The sequence below is a fragment of the Clupea harengus genome, chromosome 21, assembly GCF_900700415.2.
Source record: "Clupea harengus chromosome 21, Ch_v2.0.2, whole genome shotgun sequence".
Lineage (NCBI taxonomy): Eukaryota > Metazoa > Chordata > Actinopteri > Clupeiformes > Clupeidae > Clupea > Clupea harengus.
Window position 1 is genome coordinate 3759852 of NC_045172.1, and position 24000 is coordinate 3783851.

The 24000-nt window shown below is 45.6% G+C and overlaps 4 protein-coding genes across 5 annotated transcripts in view; all 4 read left to right on the forward strand.

Annotated features, from left to right (window-relative positions):
* The window catches only part of atp7b (ATPase copper transporting beta), a 17434-nt gene extending 16780 nt beyond the window's left edge, over positions 1–654 (forward strand). The window contains exon 21 of the mRNA XM_012819771.3: positions 1–654. This exon is cut by the window's left edge and continues 10 nt beyond it. Coding sequence (XP_012675225.2) covers positions 1–264 — 264 coding nt within the window. The 3' untranslated portion in view covers positions 265–654.
* Positions 655–1906: 1252 nt separating this feature from the next.
* On the forward strand, positions 1907–4654 carry LOC116218218 (transmembrane protein 272). 2 transcript variants are annotated; one of them, XM_031558881.2, is made up of 5 exons: positions 1907–2427; positions 2777–2858; positions 2950–3009; positions 3116–3198; positions 3593–4654. In XM_031558881.2, exons 2-5 carry the CDS (start codon positions 2801–2803, stop codon positions 3986–3988), a joined length of 597 nt encoding a protein of 198 aa, XP_031414741.1. In that variant the 5' UTR covers positions 1907–2427; positions 2777–2800; the 3' UTR covers positions 3989–4654. The 2 variants fall into 2 exon arrangements, with proteins under 2 accessions (XP_031414741.1, XP_031414742.1); XM_031558882.2 differs by lacking the exon at positions 2777–2858 and having other exon boundaries at positions 1913–2427.
* A 156-nt stretch (positions 4655–4810) lies between these two features.
* Positions 4811–12854, forward strand: nufip1 (nuclear FMR1 interacting protein 1). Its single transcript, XM_012819757.3, has 10 exons — positions 4811–5215; positions 5327–5385; positions 6542–6643; positions 7910–7972; positions 8937–9013; positions 9435–9527; positions 9738–9925; positions 10134–10259; positions 11214–11428; positions 11759–12854. Exons 1-10 carry the CDS (start codon positions 4966–4968, stop codon positions 12380–12382), a joined length of 1797 nt encoding a protein of 598 aa, XP_012675211.2. The 5' UTR covers positions 4811–4965; the 3' UTR covers positions 12383–12854.
* A 1191-nt stretch (positions 12855–14045) lies between these two features.
* LOC105893354 (TSC22 domain family protein 1-like) overlaps positions 14046–24000 on the forward strand; it is a 34361-nt gene continuing 24406 nt past the window's right edge. The window contains exon 1 of the mRNA XM_031558127.2: positions 14046–17028. Within this exon, the coding sequence (XP_031413987.1) occupies positions 14870–17028 (2159 nt within the window). The 5' untranslated portion in view covers positions 14046–14869. The remainder of the gene's footprint in view (positions 17029–24000) is intronic.

A 24000-nucleotide genomic window follows, 5' to 3' on the forward strand; every position in this document is an offset into this window, starting at 1 on the left:
ACTCCGGTGGAGCTGTACGAGCTCAGAGCCCAGGGCCACATGAAGAGCCTCAACCCCTCTCAGGTGAGCATCCACGTGGGCCTGGACGACCGCCAACGCACGCCCCCATCCGGCCGTCACACCTGGGACAGGCAGAGCCAGGGCGGCTATATCCCGGAGTCTTTGCGACCACCCAGCCAAGCAGCGGAAGCACCCTCTTCCTCCATCGCCCTGGACCGGCGCTCTCTCCTGGATGATGAAGGCGAGGTGGACTTGATTGTGTGACCCTGCCCCCTTCCCCCTCCCAAGGGCACACACAAGCAGGAAGGAAGGAGGACACCCATCTTACATCATGGCTGTTGGAGATTCATGGGACTATGGACCCCACGGATCCTGCTGACTGAAGGTGACTAGGGAGACGAGTCCAAGGAAATCTGTAAGGATCATACTGGATGGCTGTGAAGAAATTAGGAATGGAAGAGACATCTGATTACTCAGTGGACAGCAACTACACATTATCAGGGGACAATAGTGTACTTAATAGAGCACTTAATCACATACTGTACCTTTCTTTTGTATATTCAATAATAGTTTACTGTGGGGAATCATTTCATTTACACTGCATCAGTTAATGGATGTCAAATCTCAATCATCAAATAAAGATTTTACTAAAAAGAGGTGTCTAGCAACAGGTTTTTTAGCAACACTTTAGAACATACATATATTAACCTTAATTCCCGCTGAAACCATGTGAGAGACCAACCAACCACTTGATGTACGTGGTAACCAACCCCTTAATTATGTCTGTCTTCGTACATAAATGTGTTTAATATAGCCTAGCATTAAATTCCCTCAAAGATCAAGGGATCGGCACACAGTGACTTATGTCAATTCATCAGCATGGGCTGAATTCAAGGTCCCTTACCCTTTGCTTGGATGCAGACCTATCAAGAGTCGATTGCATTAATGTTTAATAGGACCACAAAGGATTTCTGTTTAAGTGGTTAAAAGCCTGCATCCGTGTGTGGCCACTGGTTAATGGTCCTCCTTTCAAGAGGGTGTTGATTTTGTTTTGCATTGGTTCAAATTAAGACGTGTAACAATAAATGTGATTTATCTACAGGCTATAAGAGCACCTTTATAGCAAAACAGAATAGGGTGAAAAAAGATAACATAATACTCACAAAAAGACAGCTAAAAACTATTCAGCACTATACCTCCACCCTTAAGATCAATATGTAAAATGAGCTGCAAGTTTTCCTTGGCCTAAAGGAGCCATAGGCTTCGGGTACTCAAGATAGTGGAGAAACACACTTGTGTGAACACTGCGCCATTGCTCAACACGTTTTTAATCGAGGGTGTGCAATCCTAGTTTTGGGGTGCAATGCCGATAAAAACGTAGAAACGTAGAGCACTTTGAGCTGCATTGTTTTGTATGAAAGGTGCTATACAAATAAAGTGTATTATTATTATTAGCTGTAACACACCAGACAGAACACACCAAAGCCCCTGCGAGGCCGAAGTAGCTTATCAGGAATAGAAGGAAGGAATTTAAATATGCTGTGGTGTAGGTCCTAGGAGTAGATTTATAAATGCTGGTCTACTGTTACCCACAAGATCATGTCTGCAAGCTTCTTTCTGTCTGAGCAGAGGCTGTTCATGTCTTTTCTCTAGAGGAGGAACCAGTGTGATAGTGATGAATGGCTTCGGTACTGGGGCGCATAAGACACTGGTGGACGCGTTTCTTTATGACTGTGTAAGACCATTAGGTCATGTTGGGCTCTTGAGAAAACACAGGAGACAACTAGGCTACAAAAAAACATTTACAATCAGTACAGACGCATTGCTGATTGACTGTGAAGTAAATTCAGTTCCCTTTCTCTAACCATTGTATACACCGCAACATATATATTTTTGGAAGTTTTCTAAAGCCATTTTCCTCTAACTTTGTAAATCATACCCACTGATATTTTCATTCACGTTAAAAATATCCTCAGTGTGTTCCGATAAAGTGCTTTCTTGCAGCGTTTGAATGACATTACATAATGAAGAGTAGATAGTATGTGGGCGACCTCAGACAACAGGTAGGTAGAATGAATGAATGAAGAATGCCCTCCGGTAGTGTAGCGTTCTCTAGCCGTCGTTACCATCATAAAGTAGGGTCTGCATGTGATAAACATGACACGTGAGACAATTATATACGTTGGCAAGTAATCGAAATGTGTTTGTTCGATTAATGCGCGTAGATCAGGTTACACAGTACGAAAAACAGTTTATGAGCTGAAAGGCATTGGATAGGTTGTGTCCGTGAAGGGTTAAACCAATAAAAGCTTTGGCATCCCTCTCTGATAGCGTGGAATGCAGTTGGACTGCACCACGAAGACGAAGTTGGCAGGATTAGTTAGCGTTTGAGTGCTTTACTCAAATACTGTCGGACTTCCGTGTAAGGTAAGGTTTTTATGTCTTATTTCTGTGAGCAATTAGCCAAAATTGTCTATGCAAGGGTATTGGCGATGCAACATGTAGGCTGTTTTAATTGCTTCACCACTTATATAATTTGCTTAGCTAGCAGTTGATTGGCAAACGAACAGGCAACAAATTAGATAAACAAGAATGTTTAGTTATGACTATTGTTTTCCATCAGATGTGCGAACAGAATACTGTCTAAAACTGGCTAAAAGATTATACACTGAGACGTTTCAGGAGACATAAGTGACATTGTGACAATCATGCTTCCCAAACAAGAGGATATTGTTACTCTGTTATGGTGTGTAAAAGAATTTGCCTTCTTTATTAGCCTTTGACTTCAGGTGCAGTGAACATGACCGCAGGATTGGAAAAGGCATGTCACCGCTGCCTGTCTAAAATAGCCAGTAATGGCAAGTAACTTCACCCACAGCTTCGAGCCTCCCAAATTACTAGTTCTGTTTTAGCTGGTTTTAACTTGTGTTACATTGCTTGACATTCCAGCTTACGTTGCGGTGGGACTCTTGGCTTTCTTGGCATTGCCTCTCACTATGGCACTTGTAGGTGAGCGATCATGCAGCAGCAAATTAGCTAAAAATGTTTTCATGAAACATTGTAAATTTACCATAACTTTAAGTTAGACTAAATCCTAAAATGCATCACTTTATAGGAGCAAAGAACATTGATAACTGCCCAGTTCAGCCAATGATCCCTCTCTACTTGCTGGTTGGGGGAGTGGTTGGTAGCGTGAAGGTAAGGTGTTTCTTTAAGTCTTCAGTTAAGTAACTTTGAGCAATGAGAGCCTCTGAAAGTCGTCTCCTAACTGATGAGTCTGTCGATGATAAAAGAAAAACACATTGTTAGTTGTTAATTTTTTCTCAAAAATGTAGATCGCAGTAGCCTTAAGCAGAGTAATCCCCCTATGAGTGGCCCAATGAAGAGAATATTAAAAGGCGTAGTATCAGATATTCAGAAATAAAATGTGTTTGTGCTGAAGGAAAGAAACACAAGTTGCCATCCACATCCTTTGGAATATACACACTTTTCGAAACTTTCACTTCATCAAGTTTACTAAAAGCAAAGCAGACAGACAGACAGACAGACAGGACAGGACCTCTTTCTCTAACTGCCTCTCACTCTCTCACAGGTCTCCTTTCTTCTGTATGACATCATGCACATGCGCTCCCTGATCTCCAAATCCATTGTCATTGGCGACGATGATGCCGACGAGTATCCGTGGCGACAGAACGCTCACCGTTACTACGTCCACCTGATCCTGAGCACCTTCCTGTTCGTGTGGTTCCTCTTGGCCAACTACTGGGTGTTCTCGGTCTACACGCCCAACTTCATCGCGCCCTTCCACCGGCCACAGGAGTACTGCAGGAAGTCCCTCTACATGTTTGCAGTGTTCGTCCTGGCCCTCAGTCACACGGTGCTCGTGCTCCTGCTCTGCTGTGGGGTCTGGTTGCGTGTGTGCTCCAGAACCAGCACTCGCAGCGACTACGGTGAAGATGATGATGATGATGATAATGATAATGACTGACTGAGGAGGGCATCAGTTAGGAGAGTATCGGCCTTCAGATAACCATCACGGTGGAAGTCCTAAGAGGATGCCCTCACAGAGTTCAGTTAAAGTTACTGTGAACTGGAGATGTTTGTTGTGTTATTTGTGGGTACTGCATGATGCCATGTGACACAATCAATGCCTGTTAGAAAGAAAAGAAGGGTTGAGATGAAATGCCTTGTGATTGTGAGTTATACAAAGTTGTTTCTCTTAGTGGTGTACAGTGCAAAGCTCTGTAGTCCTCTTCAAGTATTTATATGTTTATCTGTCCCAGATAATGACTGTATATACAGTCATATAGCCTCTATATACAGCCGATGGTCCCAGGTGGGTACAGCTTTTGTTTCTTCACCACATGCCTTGGCACCACCCGACCCTGGACTTTTATGTGTGACATCTTTAATAATGCTACACACTTTCATTTTGGTGTATATTTATAAAGAACAGTAATAGCTTGTTTTCCACCTTGGGCAAAATATGTCCAATATTTTGTTTACATTTCAGAGCTGTACACTCATAGATGTAGAATAGCAGTATAAAAGAAGTGTGTGAAGTGTTCAAATCTACATCCTTTCTTTGTTAGACCTTATAAGGGTGATTTTGTGAAAAAAAAGCCTATTAAATAAATATCTTGTTGGAACCACGTAGGGGTACTGAAACACTCACATTTGTTGTTTATATTCAACTGACCTGCGGCAGACCTGTCCATCATCACATTTCAAAGTTTGACAAATGCAGGGAAATTAGTGTAGCTATGGCGCCACTCTGTGGTAGAAAGAGATTCAACCGATTTAACACTCCCGGAAGTGACGATTCACGTATCTACGCGCACATGTTGCAGCAGGAAGAAGTGTGGTAGGATACAAACATTTGAAGTTGAGTAGACATAGACACGTTGTTACATTATTTTTTAGTTCAGCAGTTAAATACATTTATACAGAACTTACGTATACGTTATGACAAATCCAGGGAACTATCCGCCCCCCGTCTTTAACTGTCCGCCGCAGGCACCGGTGTTAAAGCCCTCTGCACTTCAGTGGGATACTTCAGAGCCTAGTACATTTCAGGCAGCGCGTGATTGGAACTGGTTCGGTCCACAGCCTACCTTTCCTCAGCCACCACCACCGGGGCCTTGGAACACCTACACGCAAGGCAACTGGCATGATGGTCCGTGGCAACAGAACTTTGGAGCGAACCGCAGCCGAGGTGAGGGAGTAGGGCCCAACTGTTAGGATCATTTTTCTAGTCAACTTATATCCTTGATTTTGAGTGTGTCTCATTTGTGACGTTCATGTCTGGTTGGTTTTACCCGCTCAGGGTCACATCATAAGACAGGAGGCCAGCAGTATGGGCGCCAGGACTTTGGTGGGAAAAAGGTATGCAGGCCTACTCTGCTGATACACCCTGTCGGTAGGAAAACTGTATGATCAGGGAAAGTGTATTAAAACCGGATGTCGTCACTTTAAGCCGGTCTCTGGTTGGATAAAGCTTTTCAGCAGAAATGGACAAGGACCTTTACTTTTTAGTTGAGAAGTTGTGTTGATCGCCTGGCATGCAAACGATCGGTTTTCTTTAAATTATTATTATTTTTGTGAAGTTATACGGCTTATGTGAATAAAGCTATCTACACAACTTTTTATATGTCTACATTGACTCGTTTAGTTGTTCATGTGGTACACGTAGGTCTTAACTGAAGCTAACGCTTAGACCAACAATCCATTAGAACACATAGTAGCTAGCTAGCCTCGCTGCTAATAAGTCTAACGTTAGCATGCTAATATGAATAGACCCATTATAGTCAGGTGGCTTAATGCTCAATTGACTTGTTGTTAACCGAACTTTTACGAAGTCATACAACTAAACACACAAGTGACTTGTTAACCGAACTTTTACGAAGCTATATGACCAAACACAAAGCCAGCACTGTTAATTCCGCTATAGCTAGCCAGGTCAATTAGCTCGCCTAAGATACTGCAATTTAAGCTAACCAATTACCTCATTTCCCCCAAAACCCATCGATTACATGTGTTTGTGATGTGTAACATATATCCTTAATCAGTCATTCAAGTTATTAACGTTTATTTACCGCTAGCGATTACACGACACAAGGGTAATTCAATCGCTATTAATGTTGAACTTGAACTTCAACAACGTCACACAATATTAAAAGTCAGGCATCGGCATGGTTCCTACAGAATAAATCAAAGGTCCTTGTCCATTTCTGCTGAAAAGCTTTATCCAACCAGAGACCGGCTTAAAGTGACGACATCCGGTTTTAATACACTTTCCCTGATCATACAGTTTTCCTACCGACACACCCTTCTGCCCTGTAGTAAGAGAACCCTTGTCGTGTTTACCAAGCCTGTCTGAATATTCTGTGATATGTGACTAAGGTATCTTCATATTATAGAAATAAAGCTCAGAAACTTTGATTTGGGAAGCTAATGCTACATATAAAGTATTCATCTGTATGTTTCTTTCTTTCTTTCTTTCTCTCTCTCTCTCTCTCTCTCTCATTTCCATTGTCTACAGAAAAACAAGAAAGAGCCGGAGTTCAGTTTTTTCTGTGACCCATGTGACAGAGGCTTCAAACATCAGGATAAATATGATGAGCATCTTTCACAGCATGTGAAGGTAATGAGCCCAACACTCCCCCCTTGAGTGCAGTTCATAGCCATGTGAGAAGAGCAAGGCTAGATTAAGGCTGCCAAAACAGGAGGCACGCATACTGGTGAATTGTACATTAATTCCTACCTATAGCCTACTCTAAGTTGCTTTGAGGAAGTGTCTACTGAATAAATAGATGGAAATGTAATACGTTTATTAGGCCATTGGCTAGGTAGTAGAGGGCGGATATCCTGGTTTTACAGACTTTTTACTGCCAGTCTTTAATATAGCCAGCCCAGCATTAACTTTAAATAGTTTTAATAGTGTGTCTGTTTTCAGATTAACCAAACCATTCCCAGATGTTGACTTGTTACTTAATAAGTTGCAGATATTGTCTCTGCCTGTTTAGGATTAAATGTAAAAAGTTAAATTGGGCTTTGATCAGTTGGATTTGCATCAGTTAAAGAAACAGTATGTGGGGGAGCTGTGGCGCAAGCCATGTCGGCCTATGGGATCCCGAGTTTGAGTCCGGCTCACGGTCAATTCCCGATCCCACTCCCAATCCCACTCATTGCCTGTCTCTCTTCACTATAGTGACTGATTAAAAGCATAAAGCCCACAAATAAATCAAAAAAGATAGTATGCAGCAGTTTGCCACTTTTTGAAGCATGTCTTATTTATAGGCAATAGTATTGGTATCATCTTCAAAATCAATTAAATTCAATTTAATTTATATAGCAGAATAACAATACATTTGTCTCAAGGCGCTTTACAGAGCCCAGAGCCTGGACCCCCTTAGTGTAAGCACAATGGCAGCAGGGGCAAGGAAAAACTCCCTGTTAGTCAGGAAGGAACCTTAAGCAGAACCACGGCACATAAGGGGGGGCCCCATCTGCTTGAGGTCGACCGGGTGGAGATAGGAAGGGGGGATGGAGGGAGGGTTGAACATGTTCTATACTCATGTGAAAGATAGATAAACACACCTGTTGTTCAAACTAGCCACGTAGGCTATGCATTATGCAGTTCTGTGGTGGACGACCTGGTGAAAATGTAAAAATATATTTCACAGCATGACATTGCAATTATATCACCACAGGACATGAGTTAGCATGCTAGCAAGCCTTTTATCAGTGCCAACTGTGCTGCTGTTGGTGTTTGTTAGGATTTTGCATGGGGACAGTCTGCCCCATAGTCCTATCTAAAACAGATATAAAGTTATTGTCTCCAAATACTTTGCAATATCTTTTTCTTAATCACTTTGACTTACCAGTATGTGAACCTTGACTTCCACAGTGCTCAGTAGCAGACTGCAGTTTCACGGCGCATGAGAAACTGGTGAAGATTCACTGGAGGAATGTAAGTTGGCTATTCTTCCTATATTATTATAATGCTCATTTTTGGTGCTGCTTTTGAATGAATGGGGGATGTTATGTGTCTGTAGGAAGGGCAGTAGCACAGCTTAGATACATGTCACACCAGTAAGTTAAACCGAAGCTGCAGTCAACAGTTGGATTTCCCTCTAAACTTGTTTACACTCGAGCTAGCAAGATAGTAAGCAAGCTGCTAGTTAGTTAAGTTAGCCGATCACCATGGCACCAACGTAAGTTTATGTATAGATGAATATCTGCTCATATTTAGCTTTTAGGACACTACAGTACACTTCAGTAATATCACTACACTAATAACTAACAAACATTTGTCACTGTCGTTTTGGTTTGGAATGAGCAAGCGAGCCATTCAAGTAATTTGATGATCTTAGCTAATCTTTTCCAAACCAAGACATCAACAAAACAGTGATTTATGAGAACATTTATCTCCCATTGACTCTGTAACTTTTGTCTTATCACTTTATAGTTAGCTATGATAGTGGAGACTTGCAACCAGGGGGATTTACGATTTTTCTGAATTGCAGAAAACAACGGCAGTATGTCAGCTGGTAACGTCATTTAGCAGTAAAGGATAGCATAAATACAAACCAACACCCTAGGACACATTAGTTTGTGTCAGAACATACACTAACTTTCAAAGGTTTTGGGTCACTTAGAATCATAAAGAACATACACGAAATAAGATCTCTCCCTTGTACGTACTAAATGTAAATGTTTAGGAAATAATAGTCATTGACAAGGTTAGAAATAATGAATTTTATTTGAAATAATAATTGTTTCCTTCAAGATTTGCTGTTGTCAGAGAATACTGTTTTTGTTTCATGGAGGTGACCTCAAACGTTTGAAACCTTTTAGTATAGGTTATCACTGAATTTTCACTTTTGAATGAAATGTTTTCATCGCTGAACTGGATTTACCCCGTTTAAAAATAGAACCATGCACCCGGAACGAAAAGGATCAAACTGGACACCCCAGAAGAGATAAAAAAATGGAGAGAGGAGAGACGGAGGTGGGCAGCTAATTGTGTTTTGGCTTGGATTGCTTTGGGTCTTCTGTGCTATTCACAAGCTTAACATTAACTCAATGAGTAAAGGGTCTACTGTGCTATGCAGTAACAGTAACTCAATGAGTAAAGGGTCTACTGTGCTATGCAGTAACAGTAACTCAATGAGTAAAGGGTCTACTGTGCTATGCAGTAACAGTAACTCAATGAGTAAAGGCAACATGCTGACCAGCAACATATACAAGTTACATTTTAAATTACAGATTTAGAGGGTATGCGTTAATGTTGTGGTTAACTTTTAGCACTTAAAGCACTTCATCCTGACACTTATACAATATCCTTTCATAGATGTTATGGTATTGAGAAGCCACTAGGTGGCACTATTTGTAAGCAGTACTTCTGTACTACCGCATGTCTGTGTCTATAGGAACTTCCCAACTCTGGCCAATGTGGAGAAGAAAATGAAGTTGATGGAAGCAAAGGAGGAAAGAGGAGAAGTTTTACAAACAGCCGAATTTGGGTGAGTGAGCAGGTGTTTCTGTTCTAACATTTCACTTGTAATAATCTTGAATATTAACAGGGTGTGATAAATATTTTCTCTTTGGTTTTAAGGAAAGTTTTGGTTGGTCTACATGTTTGTGATCATGTTTAAAGTCTGAGTGAAAATTATCTTATTTATCCTGTTGTTGTTGTTGTTGTTGTTGTTGTTGTTTTGCTTTCCTCCACCCAGCCGGATGCGAGGCAGAGGTCGCGGGGGTAATAGGAGGGGTGGTTTTCGTGGACGGGGCAGGGGCAGGGATAGCGACTCTCACTCCAATTACAGAGGGGGTGCCGAGGAGAAGCAACAACAACAACAACCTGTCTCACAGCCGCGCAAAGAAGTAGATCCACTGGGAACGTTAGCCAACAGCGATCCAGGTCAGTGGCAGAATAACCGCATAAGCAAGACGGACCAGACATGTTTAAGACCCACTGACTATTAAGAACAGTGTCCATAGGGGGTGTTTAACTTTTAATCTGATTTGGTCAGATTCTATACAGACAGAAAAACACTTATTTGTAAATAACATTTTTAAAAGTGCTATATAAATCAAATTGACTTGACTCTCTTCCTTGCTCTTTGTAGACTCTGAGAAAGAGGACGTGGTCAGTGGTGAAACCGTGTCAGTGGCCCCCAAGAACATGTCCGCCGGCCTGGCCTCTCTGGTGGCCAGTTATGGCTCCATGAGTGAGAGCGACCAGGAACCTGATGGTGAGGCCAGAGTGAACAGCATCACTGTTATTTATATCATGCAACTGGTGGTTTGATGCCATGCCCACTTCATTGATGAACACATCAGAAAAACACACAGTTTGTGTGACCACTCGTACTCAAGTTTAAGTTTGCTCCCAGTCCGCTCGGACCCTTCCAGGCCTGATCAGCAGGCCTGTTGATGTAGAGCATTACATGTATAAATGAATTGTGGTTTAAGCAGTTCTGTTCTGTTCAGCTGTGCGGTCACCACACAAGGTGAACAGCCTGGTTCAGATTGACTGTTCGTGGCGGTGTTTATCCCCTAGTGCAGTACTCAGGGGGGTAGGGGCTGCCACAAACGTCATATGTCTGTTGGCAAAATAGGTAGGCTTGTTGCTGGTTCTTGCTGGAGGGGTAACGTCAAAAGAAACATAATAGCCTTCTCACAATTTTTCACAGTGCAATGATTGATGGAATTTTTCCTGTCAGGGAAAATACAGGATTTAATGGCAGACAACATTCTTTTAGTAGTGTGTAGGTGGACGTCCTGGCCATTGAAGGACCGCTTACTCAACTAACGTTGTATGCGTATAGAAACCTGGCCTTGTTTGTGATGTCTTCAAATTTCAAAAAGCCAATAGAGATATATATTGCAAGTGGGTCAAACATCCCAGTAAAAAGATCAAAGTTGTTTTCAGTAACCAATAATGCAGCAAATAGGCTTAATGTCTTACAATTGAACTTGACTGGCCCCCCTCCCTTCCCTCTAGCCAGCTGGTTTTACTTCTGGCAAACAACAAGATTTTGTAGCCCTAAGTTGCAAATAATGAGTATCTCCTCAAGCAATATTCAGTTGATGAAGCCTGTTTACTCTATTCAAAAGCAGTTTAATATTAACACTATAACAAGATGGCGGAGCTCGAAGATCAGAGAATAACTTGTTGGTTTTTTATGTTGTCTTGTTTTTGTTAGCTGCTCCCATTCTGAAGACCAGCAAAGTATTAGAGGAGAATAAAGCCATGCTGAAGAACCTCCCTGCTCCGAGCCAGCCTTTCCAGGAGAGCAGTGTTCCCATGGAAAGGGGCCCCCCTGGTAACAACTCCAGGGGGAGAGGGAGGAGACGGGGCAGGGGAGGGCGCCACCACAACGATACCCCCCAACAGCGCAGGCACACCCTGCTGGAAATGGTGAGTTCCTCAACCAGCCTGATCAAACAAGGTGCAGTGTTGTGTTATGTAATGTTATAGCCGTTTCTTCACATGGGGTGTTGTGTGCTCTGCGAATGTTATATTAGAGGGTGGTGCACTGTAAAAAATTTTGCCATATGAGGGTGTATCTGACCCCTGAAAAGTTGATTGTAGTTTGCTCTCAAGTTTAAAGTCTACACAGTGGACTGTGATGTTAATGGTTATCTGCACTTGTAGCCTTGTGAAGAATCAGTGGATTCTGTTGTAGTGGTGATATTCATGACCATAAACATAGCACTCGACTGACCGCCATGTTTTTCTCTCCTGCAGTTGTTGGCTCCTGACATTCGGCACGAGAGAAACGTGATCCTGCAGTGTGTGCGCTTCGTTGTGCGAAATGGTTTCTTTGGCTTGGAGCGCAAAGGTGAAGATCCCGCGGTGACGCACAGAAAGCAAGGCACAAAGTCAGGTGCTGAGTGCATGTCACAGTCAGAGAATGTCATCAGTGGAAATATGCAGGCATCGCAGGCATCGCAGGCAACAACATCACAGTCACCTCTGAAAGATCTACCTCAAACCAAGAATCCCTTTCTGGAACATCAGCCTAGTCTGAGTAACACAAGGGGCCCTGGGCTGTTCCCCACAGGAAATGGTAATGGGACTGAAGGAAGCATGACCGCTGGAGAGGACCGCCATGTGTCCGAACAGTTCAGAAATGGAGGGTCACAGGCTAAAGCTAATACACGCCATACCCCATCAGTTTATGAAGATGATGTATGGGAGATGGATGACGTCAGCACCACAGATGGAGACGTACACCCCTCAGAGGCATGTGATCCTGGATTGAATGAGAGTAGAGGTACTGCCGAGAGACGGAGTGAGGAGGCACCAGAGGTATCTATAGGGGGCGCTATGCGCAGTCAGGTGCTTGGGTGGGTCGGTGAGAAGCCCTAACCCTAACCCTATGAGCAGTCAGTGCTTGGGTGGGTCTTGGAGAAGCACAGCATCCCTTCGCCAAAGTGAGCAGTCAAAGGACACTGCATCAACACAGGACGCTTCAGTTGGCCGTGAGCCAGTAGAGATGGAGAAAAACCTGAAAATGGACTTGCAATATGCTGGCTCAGTTTAAGCTGATGACATATGGGAAAAGCCTTCAATTAAAACAGATGACAAATGTACAAATGCCTATTTTTCTCTCTCTCTCTCTCCTTTTTTTTTTCTTTTTCTTTTCATAAACAGCCTTGTCTGTCCTGAGGGCATTTTCAATGTATGCAGCATTTGCTGCTCCTGCGGTTCAGTTTTCAGCGTTTGTCATTCCATGCAAAGTTTGTGTGAAATAAATGTTTAATGTTATGTTTTGGTGTGTGTGGACTGAACGTTTACTGGAGATTATGCAAATTATGTCTATTAAATGAAGTTTTAAGGACTAAGTGTGTCACTTTACTGTCTGATCTAACAGGATATGACTGGATGATTTGAAATTAGTTAATGTTAACGGACTTATGACTCACTAAAGAGACAACTGTCAACATTAAAGTGACAGCTTAATACTGAAAAATTCATTGCTCATTCATGGTCACTGGGTTGGCTTGTCAGCTTGGATTAGAGCGCGTTCAATCAGAGACCCCTCCTTGAGTCATTACAGGTGTGCCGGCAGGTTTATCGGAACCTTTCTCATCGCTACACTACCTTCATGCAACCTGTCATTCCGGAATGTCGTTTACGCCATCCTTTTATCAACTGCTCTAGGCACTACAGTTGGAGCTTGGAGGCCACGGGTGATGTTGTGGAACGTCTTCTGACAAGCATGCTTTTGTAGCTCTTTTTTTCCTCTTCTCTATATATTTTTTTTCAAACCACTACCCTATGCAATTGAAGATCTGTTTACTCAACTGCTGGGTTAGTCTTTCCACCCTTCACCCCTGTCAGGGCCTCCCTGTGTTTGGGAACAGAGAGTGCTGCTTGTCAGTACCTGAGAGATGGGAGGGAGCAGGCTCAGGATACACAAAGTCCTCTCATAGGGAGACATGTCTCTCATTTCCTGAAATGTCACATAGCTGTTCTGTTTCACTGACCTAATCCATTATCTGTGGTCTTCAGTCATACAGATCTATGCATTCTTTGACAGAATTTAATTTTTGTCACTGTGTGTGTGTGTCAATTGCTACCGAAACCTCAAGTGCCCACTTGAAAACCTTTTATGTGTCTGGGCCACATTTCGTTCTCTGATGTTTACTTCCTACTGGTATGAATGTGTCATTTCATTGTTACTTTCCACAATAACTTAGGTGATGAGTTGCAGTGGATAAATGATGAAGATGGTGTGGGAAAACCTGACAGTGAGGATTACTTAAGCCTAGTTTGGTTTCATTTTATAATAGTTCCTCCACTTGCAACACAATAATACTTCTTCTTAGGCTTCAAAGAAAGTAACTTAAGCAGAAGCAGTGTATTCAATGAATATGCGTTGAAGTTTTTTTTCTCGAAGCTACTGTGAACTTCCTCAGCCTCATGTTATCCTTCATCTGTCAATGTACAATCTGTTTTTTTCCCCCCTTGGCAAACCGCATGCGCGGTTGCCATTTCCCAAGGTTCTCCTCCCCCTTCTGACGTCACCAAGAGAGAACCAGCTAGCTAGCTGGATAGCAAGCAAAGCTAACTGATTCAAGTATGGCTGGGGTTGAGATCATAGGAGAAAGGATGATACAGCAAATGTTGATTCTAAAAGAATAACGGAATGGATCTACGTGATTGACAACTGTCGGACAGGAAAAGAACATTCGAAGAGGATCTTGATACCGATGTTGGATTTTTTATTTCGATAGTAACAGGAGATTAGTCTTTCAAATATGCGGCTGTAACGTCTGGCAGTGATGGAAGTGATGTCGTATGACTCCAATGTTTATGTTGAATTTATTGCCGGTCTACCGTTAGTAACGACTAAGATTTCTTCTTTAAGTATATGTTCTTGTTATTATATCTTTAGTAAATATGATTCCTATAGAGACATTTAATAGTGTTTGACGTACATACGCAGATTCTGCGTTTATTACTCAGCTATTTAGCCAGCTAGTTTGCTAGCCAGGCTAGACTCATAGCTGGACCGCTAGCTCGGCAACGTTAGCATTTGGCATTCAGATATTTGAGGTCTTTTTCGGCTTGTATTGCATGGAACTGCTCTGGTAATCTTCAGACAGAAAAAGTTGGCCAGCGGCAGGGCAACCTGGCGTGTATGTGTATGCCGGTGTAGCTAGCTTGCCACTGAAGTTGTTGCTAGCTAACAGCTAGTTCTCAGCTAGATAGCTATCAACGTTGACAAGACACACTTTCGAATGTCACGTTTTAGTTAGATCGACGAGCTAACTTGTATCAGTATCGCCAGAAGTAAAACTTTAGTTTTACAGTCAGTTACACTAAGTCGTTCTCGTCAACTTTAACGAGATGCATCACGCAGACTCTACAGGAGATTCTCCCGGCTCGAGGAAGATGGCGCATTCCTCTGTTTTTAATAGTCGAAGGGGTAGCAACACCGGCAGCAGCAGCAACCTGTCTAACGCTGCCAATGCCAACATAAACGCTAACGTTATCCAGGCCGATGACAACCAGTCCTCTCTGCTTTGTCAGCATTCAGCTCCGGCTGGGTGTTCTTCCCCAGGACCCCATCACCCTCCCCACAGCCTAAACGTGCAGTCGCAGTCTCTTCAGAGTGCTGGAGCTCAGGTGAAAAAGAAGAGCGGCTTCCAAATTACTAGTGTCCTACCTGCTCAAGTCTCCGCTAGCGCCAACAACAGCATAGCGGACGACACCGAAAGTTATGACGATATGGACGAATCTCATACCGAGGACTTGTCCTCCTCTGACATCCTGGACGTGTCTGTTTCGCGGGCTAGTGACCACGGAGTGCCGGAGAGGAGCTCTTCCGAGGAGACGCTGAACAGCCTCCATGGCGTTGAAACCCCGGGTGTCGTGTCACCCAATGAACCCCAGCACCACCACCCGCTGCAGCAAGGTGCTCAGCAGGGGTACATGGTAAACGGCTCTGTGCATCACCCTGGGCACCATCACCATAGCCATCAGCACCACGGACACCATCAGGACCTTCCTCACCCTGTGGCTGCTCCTGCACCAGTGACCGCTCAAACTGGAGGGGCCACGGCCACGCCTGTCCTTCCATCCTCCGGCTTCGGAAGTGGTCAAATCGTTCGACCCATCCCAGTCTGGCCTGTGCCTCTGGAGGGTGCCGCTGCAGGGATGGCTGGTCAGCCTCCTGCGGTCGGTGGCGGAGGGGTGGTTGCAGGTGTGGGCAGTGGAGTCGGCCAGCCCAGCTCTGCTGCTGTCCCTGCCACGTCTCATTCTATCCCTGTCAGCACCTCTGGCCATTTTCAAGCATTGGCTTCTGCTACTGCTGCCGCCACCACTGCTACTGCCACTGGGTCCACCGCCACTTCCACTGCGTCCCGCTTCAGGGTGGTCAAGCTGGACTCCAACTCCGAGCCCTACCGCAAGGGAAGGTGGACCTGTGCGGAGTTCTATGAGAAAGAGGCTCCGCCATCAGTTACTTCTCTGCCACCCACCACTACAGAGCCTGCTGCTGCTGCTGCTCCTGCTGCTGTGGCAGCCCCTCAACCTTCTGCTCCAGAGAGTGACACCACCACTAGCGGGAGTTCGTCTATTGGAAGCACGCTGGGAGAGACTGGCATCCCGCCAGGCCAGCAGTCCTACGCCAGCCACCCTGGCATACCCACGCAGCAGGCCCCTCACCCTGGCCACCCTCACGGCATTCCGCAGCTCATCACCCAGGAGGCAGGTGTAGGGCCACCCATCGGCATGCAGACGATGCCCCACGGAGTCGGAGTGCCAGGCACCGAGGGCCAGCCGGCACCTGTGTGGCCCCAGCAGCCTATGATGTACCATGTGGAAACACAACCAACCCAAGGACAGATGGGCTACCCTGCCACTCAGCAGCCCAACATGGGTGTCGCCCATGCGGGTGTCCAGGCACAGGACTTCACTCAGCACCCACCAGGCATGCAGACCACTGCCCAGGCTCATCCCATGGCACCTATGCCAGTCGGAGGCGTGCCCATGGGAGCTCCAGTGGCCGGAGGGATGCCAGGTTACCCAGTAGGAGGCCAGGCTGCTGTGCCACAGGCTGCCCAAAATCGACAGGCTGCATCCCAGCCTCAACCCCCAGGAGGACAGCCACAGGCACTTCAACACCCTGCCCAGCTACTCCAAGAGCCACAACCCCCGCAGCAGGCAGGGACCCTACCTACAGCCGCCGCTGCTGCCATATCGGGCCAGAGTGCGCCCGCCATGGCCCACCCCACCTTTGGCTTTATGCACCCGGGCGCTGCCCTGCTGGCTGGTGGGATGGGCCTGGCGCTGGCGCCCCAGGGACACATTCCCCACGGTGGCGGAGCGTATGCCGGAGCGTACGCCGGAGCGTACGCCGGAGGCACGCTGACTGCCTCCCAGCTGGAGGACGCCCAAAGGCTGCTCTTTCAGCAGTCGCTGCCCAGGCTGGCTGCAGTAGTGGAGGGCAGCGTGGGCATGGAGCCTGGGGCCTTAACTGCCGTTGCTGGTTCCGACGAGGACAGGTAAGACCCATGCCACTTATAGTTTCTTTAAACACACACACACACACCTCTATCAGTTAAAACAAGTTTATGGAAGTCCTTATATTACCTTACGGTGTCAATCCTTATATTACCTGACATTCTCACATGTGCAATGCAGACATGAGTTCTAAAGAGTTTTAGTCACACGTGTGGCAAAGGCTGGCACTCATTTTGTGGTAAACAAGTTTCCTGCTTTGGCTGAGGATGCATTGTATGAATGAGGAGAGATGAGAACACTCGTGAGCTAATCTAATTAAGAGTAGTGTGTCAAAGGACAGGCCAGGTGTATGTTGACACAAAAGTGTACTGTGATTGAATGGGGTCAAAGACTCTCTCAGCTGTAGTACACTATATCAATAAGACATGAATTGTGTAAGATCTGTCCCAAGTCTTTGATCTCTCATTGTAATGAGCTCTGTGGTATACTGTGATTCATATGCATTTTGGGTACTTGAGGACTTGATGTTTCTGAAGCACAGGCTTGTTAAGACAAACCAGCGTTGTGTCTGTCACTTAACATTTCCAGCGGTGAAATTCCAGTGTGTGGCAGGTCCACACCCCTCATGGTCTTATAGCGGTTAGATGACTCAGGTGCCTTCTCTTTGATCAGTTCTCTGACGTTTTTAAATAATGGGTACAGTCTGCTGCCTTCTTCATCATCATCATCATCATCATCATCATCATCATCATCATCATCATCATCATCATCATCATCATCATCATCATCATCATCATCTTCTTCTTCTTCTTCTTCTTCTTCTTCTTCTTCTTCTTCTTCTTCTTCTTCTTCTTCTTCTTCTTCTTCTTCTTCTTCTTCTTCTTCTTCTTCTTCTTCTTCTTCTTCTTGTTATTGGAACATTGTCTGGCACTTTCGAGCTTAGGCCTGTTCTAAAAGTGGTCAGTCCTCGGTCACTCCAGCGGTGCTATAAATAACCAGGACTCTCCCCAGAGAACCCTGTTCCCCTCTCACATCCCCCTCTCTTTTCTCTTCCCTACCACTCTCTCTCTTTCTCCCCCCCTCTCTCTTCTCTCCCTCCCTCTCTCTTCTCTTCCCTACCTCTCTCTCTCTCCCTCCCTCCCTCCCTCTCTCTTCTCTTCCCTACCTCTCTTCTCTTACCTACCTCTCTCTTCTCTTCTCTTCCTACCTCTCTCTCTCCCTCCCTCCCTCCCTCCCTCTCTCTTCTCTTCCCTACCTCTCTCTCTCTCTCTCTCTCTCTCTCTCCCTCACACACATACTCATCCATTCAGTCTTTCTCTGCCTCTTAACTCAATCTCGCTAGTGCACTCCACTGCTTTTTACCCCACCGCTCTCCCCCTTCACCTCTACTAATCCATTTACTATTCCTCTCTTGCTCTCTCTTTTTCTCTCTCTCTTTCTCTCTCCTCACCCTTTCTTTCTTTGTGAGCTCTGGGAAGTGTGTGTCGCCGTAACTAAAGATCTCACACACACACACACACACACACACACATGCACTGTGTTGCGTTAGCGGCCCAGCGCACACAAGCTCACTCTAGCAGGAGCAGACTTGATACTCTGAAGTGGCCCTCCTGATTAACCAGCCGGTCACCACAGCTTAACCACCTGCGAATCAGCAGCGCACATGCCGTGCCCTCTTTAAGACTGGACAGGTGTGTGCACGGGAGACGCACGCTCAAAAGCAGGTAGACAGACAGACAGCCTTCATGGCATTCCCACTCCCACATGCTCTCTATGCAGGATCTTCACACCCTTAGCCCAGTATTCCCACTGTTTGGATTTCTCCCCAAGGAATGCTTTTAACAACTTCCTTGCATTCCTCATGGCACAGTCATACATGTGGCAGCGGGGTGCTTTCCCGTTCGTGGGTTGCTTCGTTTTCCTTCTGCGGCGAAGCCCCTGTAAGAGTAGGGACTAAGGAATGCGTCTGAAAGCGCCCCACGGTGAATGAAGGAAAGGCATTTCCTACTGTTTGCCTGAAAGGCCTTAGAGCAGGTGACCACTGTGAGCTTGAGTGAGTGGCACTTAGCAACCGCACACTTCGAGATTGAATTCCCTTTCTGTAAGCTGAGTAAGTCCTGTCTGCTGTGCCCAGGAGATTAGCATGCTCAGCCTGGCATTGGTACTCACACACTTACACACTTACACACACATGGTCTGCTGCTGGTTGTGTGGGCAAAGTCATCTGCCCTGCATCGTCGCCACGGTTACCCTGCCTAGTGTGCCCTTTCATTTTTTTTCCGCCCCGCTGGCACTTGAGGACGGCAGGTGTTCAAGGTGATGCACCCCAGCCTGGTCACGTGACACTGCATTGTGTGTGTGTGTGTGTGTGTGTGTGTGCGCACCGAGTCAGTTTTGCTGTCTCTCTTTCTGGGCCCGGGGTCGCCTGGCAACTGTAGCTGCTCTGACTGTGAGTCAGCTCCCCCCGGGTGTGTGTCTGTCGCTATGCTGCTGATGTCATAGTGCTTGGTCACACCGTGATTGACAGCTCAGGTATTGCAACAGCGTAAGCAGCAGGCAAAAAATGAGACAGAAATGCAGTATTGCTGAGGGACCGCTCATATTCCTCCAATTCTGTTGTTTGATGAGTTTGTTGTATGTAGCCTAATCGCACATTTCACAGGCTTGTTAGTCACCCCTGGTAAATATGGTGGCATGACTCAGACATCTATTTATACAGCTGATGGTATATGGGCGCTGTACGTAGTGAGGGTGTGGAGGTTAAAGACTGAGCGCGGGGTGTGTAGTTTTCCTCTCCGTTGCTTCTGAAGTTATGATGACTGCAATAGCCTTTTGTCCTGAGATGGCCTCAATCGATTTTCTGGTTTGGAGGAGAGCGAGCAGCGCAGTGCGTTTGCGCGTCCTCCAGCCGAAGCCAGGAAGAGCTCCATCACCGCCAGCCTCCCCCTCCGCACTCCTCAGCAGCCGGCCTTCTCAGGGTTGCCGTAGAAACACCGAATCACATAACACAAAAACATTGCGCCCCCACTCACACACACACACACACACACACAGTCTTGCGCACACACACACAGAAACACAGACATACTGGAGGATGAGCCAGACCCCTTATATAACCCATCATCACATCCTCGTGCTATGTGAAGGCATAATCTCATGGCTTTTATCAATGAAGACAGCTCCGCATGGTTTTGCTTAGCAGGCTGGCTTTTTAAATACATCTTAAATATTCCCCGATGACATTCAGTTTACGTCAGTGTTATGTATTACTATAGCTTTGTGATTCTGGTGTGACTATGAATATTGTCTTAAGAAGCTCGACAGAAACCAACATTAACTCCCCTGTAATCAAAGACCAACATTGTATAATAGCTCTAACCGTGAGCATTCTTTCATGGCAGTATACCATGTCCACACCCCATGAACCAAAGATCAACACCCCAACATCAAGCCCTTCCCCTTCAGCTGAGACCCCTGCCCTCTGGCCCTTCACCCTCTCTCAGAAAGGTCACTGACTTCCTCTTGATATTTATAGTTGTACCACCCTTTAGGATGGCCAAGGTCTAAGGTCAGAGGTTTTCAGACATGCTGGCAGGACAGTCTGTCTCCAGAAGTAGCTGTGCTGTCCCTTCTGTCTGTCTGTCTGTCTGTCTGACTGTGAAGATGGGACCTTGAAAGGATAGCTAGTGTCTGACCTCAGTCCACCCACGTTAGCTGACAGCCACTGCCCTTTCCAAGCTTTTCCTGTATTTGAGGTTATTTTTTAACTGACTGTTCAGCTATGACGGTTGCATCGGTCATGTTGTGGAGTGCATGGCAGAAGGGTGAATTGAAGTTGAAAAGCCGCGAAGGTTTTGATATTCTTATCTCAAGGTAACATTATTTATTCATACTGTGTGACCTACCTGTGACTATGTTATAGGTCCGTATAGGTTCTAGGTTGTTATATGTTATATGTACAGTATATGTCACTAGGGCTATTTATTGGCAAGGATCTGGTGATATGGTGAGGGGTTACCATTCAATATATTTTGACATTTTGCGATACTGTAAGCAAGGCAATATATTGCTAATTGTTTTTTTTATCTAATTTTCAGAACACAAAAATCTGAGTTTAAAAAAAGTTGCATTTGTTTTGATCTCAGTCCCTGTAACACCCAACATCATAGCATTACTTTCTGTGCAGTCAGAGGAAAGGAATTAATATTCGCCTGTATCAGTAAAAAAAAATGTGATTGGGTTTTTGAGAATCGATAGATATCGATCACAAAACATAATATTGCAATACTCAAGTGTATCGATATTTTCTTACACCCCTAGTTGTTCCAGTGAGTTCTCAGATTCTGTTTCAAGTGAATCCAGTGAGTGTGAATCCCTTACTGTTTCTTTGATTTCAAAGAATACTGATGTCACAGTACCCAGACCCCAACAGTAGACACACACAGCAACAGTGGGAGGACTGTTGTCTCTTTGGCTGTGATGGATGCCTCTGGTGGAGTCTGTGTGTCTGTATGAAATGGTGGTGTAACAGGTTGCAGTCATGGCAGCTCTAGGGTAACTTAGTATCTCTTAACAGAGATTGATGTCTTTGATGGGGTTTGTGGGTGAGTGTGTACGTGCGCATATGCATGTGTAGGTGTAGTGTATGTGTGCCGTGTCATATAAGCAAAGGTGTGGTTTTGTCAGTTAGCAGCTAAAGCAGAACACAGGCGGTACCTAGCGTCTCAGTAGCTGTGATCAATGCCTTTGATTTTACCATTTAGCCGGGTTTAGGTCTGTCTGGGTCAGCGCTGCTGGACCGGCGCCAGCTGAGGCTTCACTTAGAGCAGCCATTGATTCGTCTGAGTAGGATTTCCTGTGCGCGGCCCGCTCTGTTCCACGCCGGTTCAGCTCAGTCCATTAGCGAGCCCTGGGCCAGGGTGGGCTTTGATGACATGGGTGTTTTTGCAGTGGTGGTGGATGGAGTCTTAAGGGAGTGGTGGTGGTGGTGGTGTGGGAGATGGAGGTGTTGTTGGAGGTGTGGAGGTGTTGTTAAAGATGGCGGTGTTGTAAAAGATGGCGGTGTTGTTGGAGATGTGGAGGTGGTGTTGGAGATGTGGAGGTGGTGTTGGAGATGTGGAGGTGTTGTTGGAGGTGGCCTAATTTTCTACTGAGCACAGAGGGGAAAAGTACAGCTGTGTAGCTGTAATGAGCCTGGGTGATTTGGAGGGCAAGTATGTGTACATTTCTCTCTCTTTCTCTCTTTCTCTCTTTCGGTCTCTCTCTCTTCTCTCTCTTTTCTCTCTTCTCTCACACATACACAACCACACAGAAATACAGACAGAGACACAAACACACTTTCTGTCCCTGGCATTCCCAGGTCAGCGATGGTAGCCATGTTTGGCTGTGTTTGCTGGCGGAGAGCGAAGTGGAAAAACCCCAGCCTGGTCACGTGACGCTGGATAGTGTGTGTGTGTGTGTGTGTGTGTGTGTGTGTGTGTGTGTGTGAGTGTGTGAGCTCAACGATGCTGATACTGTTCTCACTATAAGAAACCCACTAGAGGCTCAGCCTGTCTGGTCTCTCTCTCTCTTTTTCCCCTCTCCCTCTCTTTCCTTCTCTTCTGTTGACCTCTCTGTCTCCACCTTCTCCCTCTTCTGCTATAACTTGTCATGGGTCCTCTCCCCCTCGAGCAACGGAACGCTAACCCCTAAAACTCCTGATTGGAATCGTTCGCCCTTCCCTTCTTGGTATTTTTCCAGAGCAAAGTGTTTCGTCCTCTCTGAATCCTCCTCTCTCATGTCAGTATCTCTCGGCTCTCGCTGATAATTACAGTAGAAAGCAGTGAGGTGATTTGTTATTTTTAATGACCGGCTCTTAAACGCGAGGACAGTCGGCAGTTATTGTGCGTCGTTGCGTATAATCCACAGCAGTTTCTCTGCTGGGTGGCTGGGCCGCCTCTCTCTCAATTCCTCTGCAGGTTATTTGCTGTAGCAGGAATGCTTCCATGTCATGTTTGACTTGATGGATAACGGTTAATAAAATCATAGCGTGCCCCTTTGGATGTGGCATACCTCCCTGCTGGGAGAGACTTAGTGCTGAAACGAGTGAGTTACGCGTGGTCTGATTTATTCCTGCGAGGCGTGCTGTGCTGTGCTACGTGTCTTGCTGTAGCCTCTAATTCGCTTACGGCCATGGGCCCCCCTCTCTGCTAACTGCCAGGTTCCCACCTCATGAACCCAGGAGAGGGGGGGTGGCTGACTGACTTACTGCTTGGGTGGGGGGGCCGGGGGGGACGCCTGAACAAGCAGGCACTACATAGTGTGGATGTCATCTTGTCATTCCCTGAAGATTAAGTTCTATTTGCCCGGAGGGGTGACAAGCTATGTTTTAAAATTGAGGTTGTCGCAGGGGGTGAACTAGTTCTAACTGAAGCGCCCACATGAGCTGAGCAAACCAGCTGCAACAGGCCAATGAAACACAAGCATCAAAGTTATATAAGTGGGGGCCCTTTCGGGGCCAATGTGTATACCGTAGCATACAGACCACCTTGCCCTTTAAAAAAGTTCGCTTATTGCTCTGTGTGAGTGATAACACCAGGACAGAACCAGATTTATGGCCAAAGTCCATGTTGTTGACTAACCAGTGTACATAGATCTATGCCGGGTTTCCTGTACGCTACCGCTGGTGTACATGCATGTGTGTTCGTTTTTGCATGTGTTCCCGTCTTTATCAGCGTGTTGTTTTTATTCACCAGCTCAGGTTGTTAGAAATTAGAAATAAATGACTTAAGTAACTAAGTAACTCATTAATAAGTCATTAATAAGTTATAAGAACTCAATGCAACATTTAGGATTGAGTCAATCATTGTCATGCAGTTGTGCTCATGACCAAACTGTGACTTTTTCCCCCTCACCTGTTATCTTAGGCTGTAACTAGACATAGTTGCTCTAAAGCTGCAACCGTGTGTGTGCTCAAAGGTGTGTGTGCTCAAAGGTGTGTGTGTGTGTGTGTGTGTGTGTGTGTGTCTCTGTCT

Bases quoted from the DNA above. Each gene is read 5' to 3' on its own strand.
- LOC116218218 (XM_031558881.2), top strand. From the start codon at position 2,801: ATGACCGCAGGATTGGAAAAGGCATGTCACCGCTGCCTGTCTAAAATA. The intron at 2,859-2,949 runs GCAAGTAACTTC...TTGACATTCCAG, and splicing joins GTCTAAAATAGCCAGTAATG to CTTACGTTGCGGTGGGACTC. The intron at 3,199-3,592 runs GTAAGGTGTTTC...ACTCTCTCACAG, and splicing joins GAGTGGTTGGTAGCGTGAAG to GTCTCCTTTCTTCTGTATGA.
- nufip1 (XM_012819757.3), top strand. From the start codon at position 4,966: ATGACAAATCCAGGGAACTATCCGCCCCCCGTCTTTAACTGTCCGCCG. The intron at 6,644-7,909 runs GTAATGAGCCCA...TGACTTCCACAG, and splicing joins ATCTTTCACAGCATGTGAAG to TGCTCAGTAGCAGACTGCAG. The intron at 9,528-9,737 runs GTGAGTGAGCAG...TCCTCCACCCAG, and splicing joins TTACAAACAGCCGAATTTGG to CCGGATGCGAGGCAGAGGTC.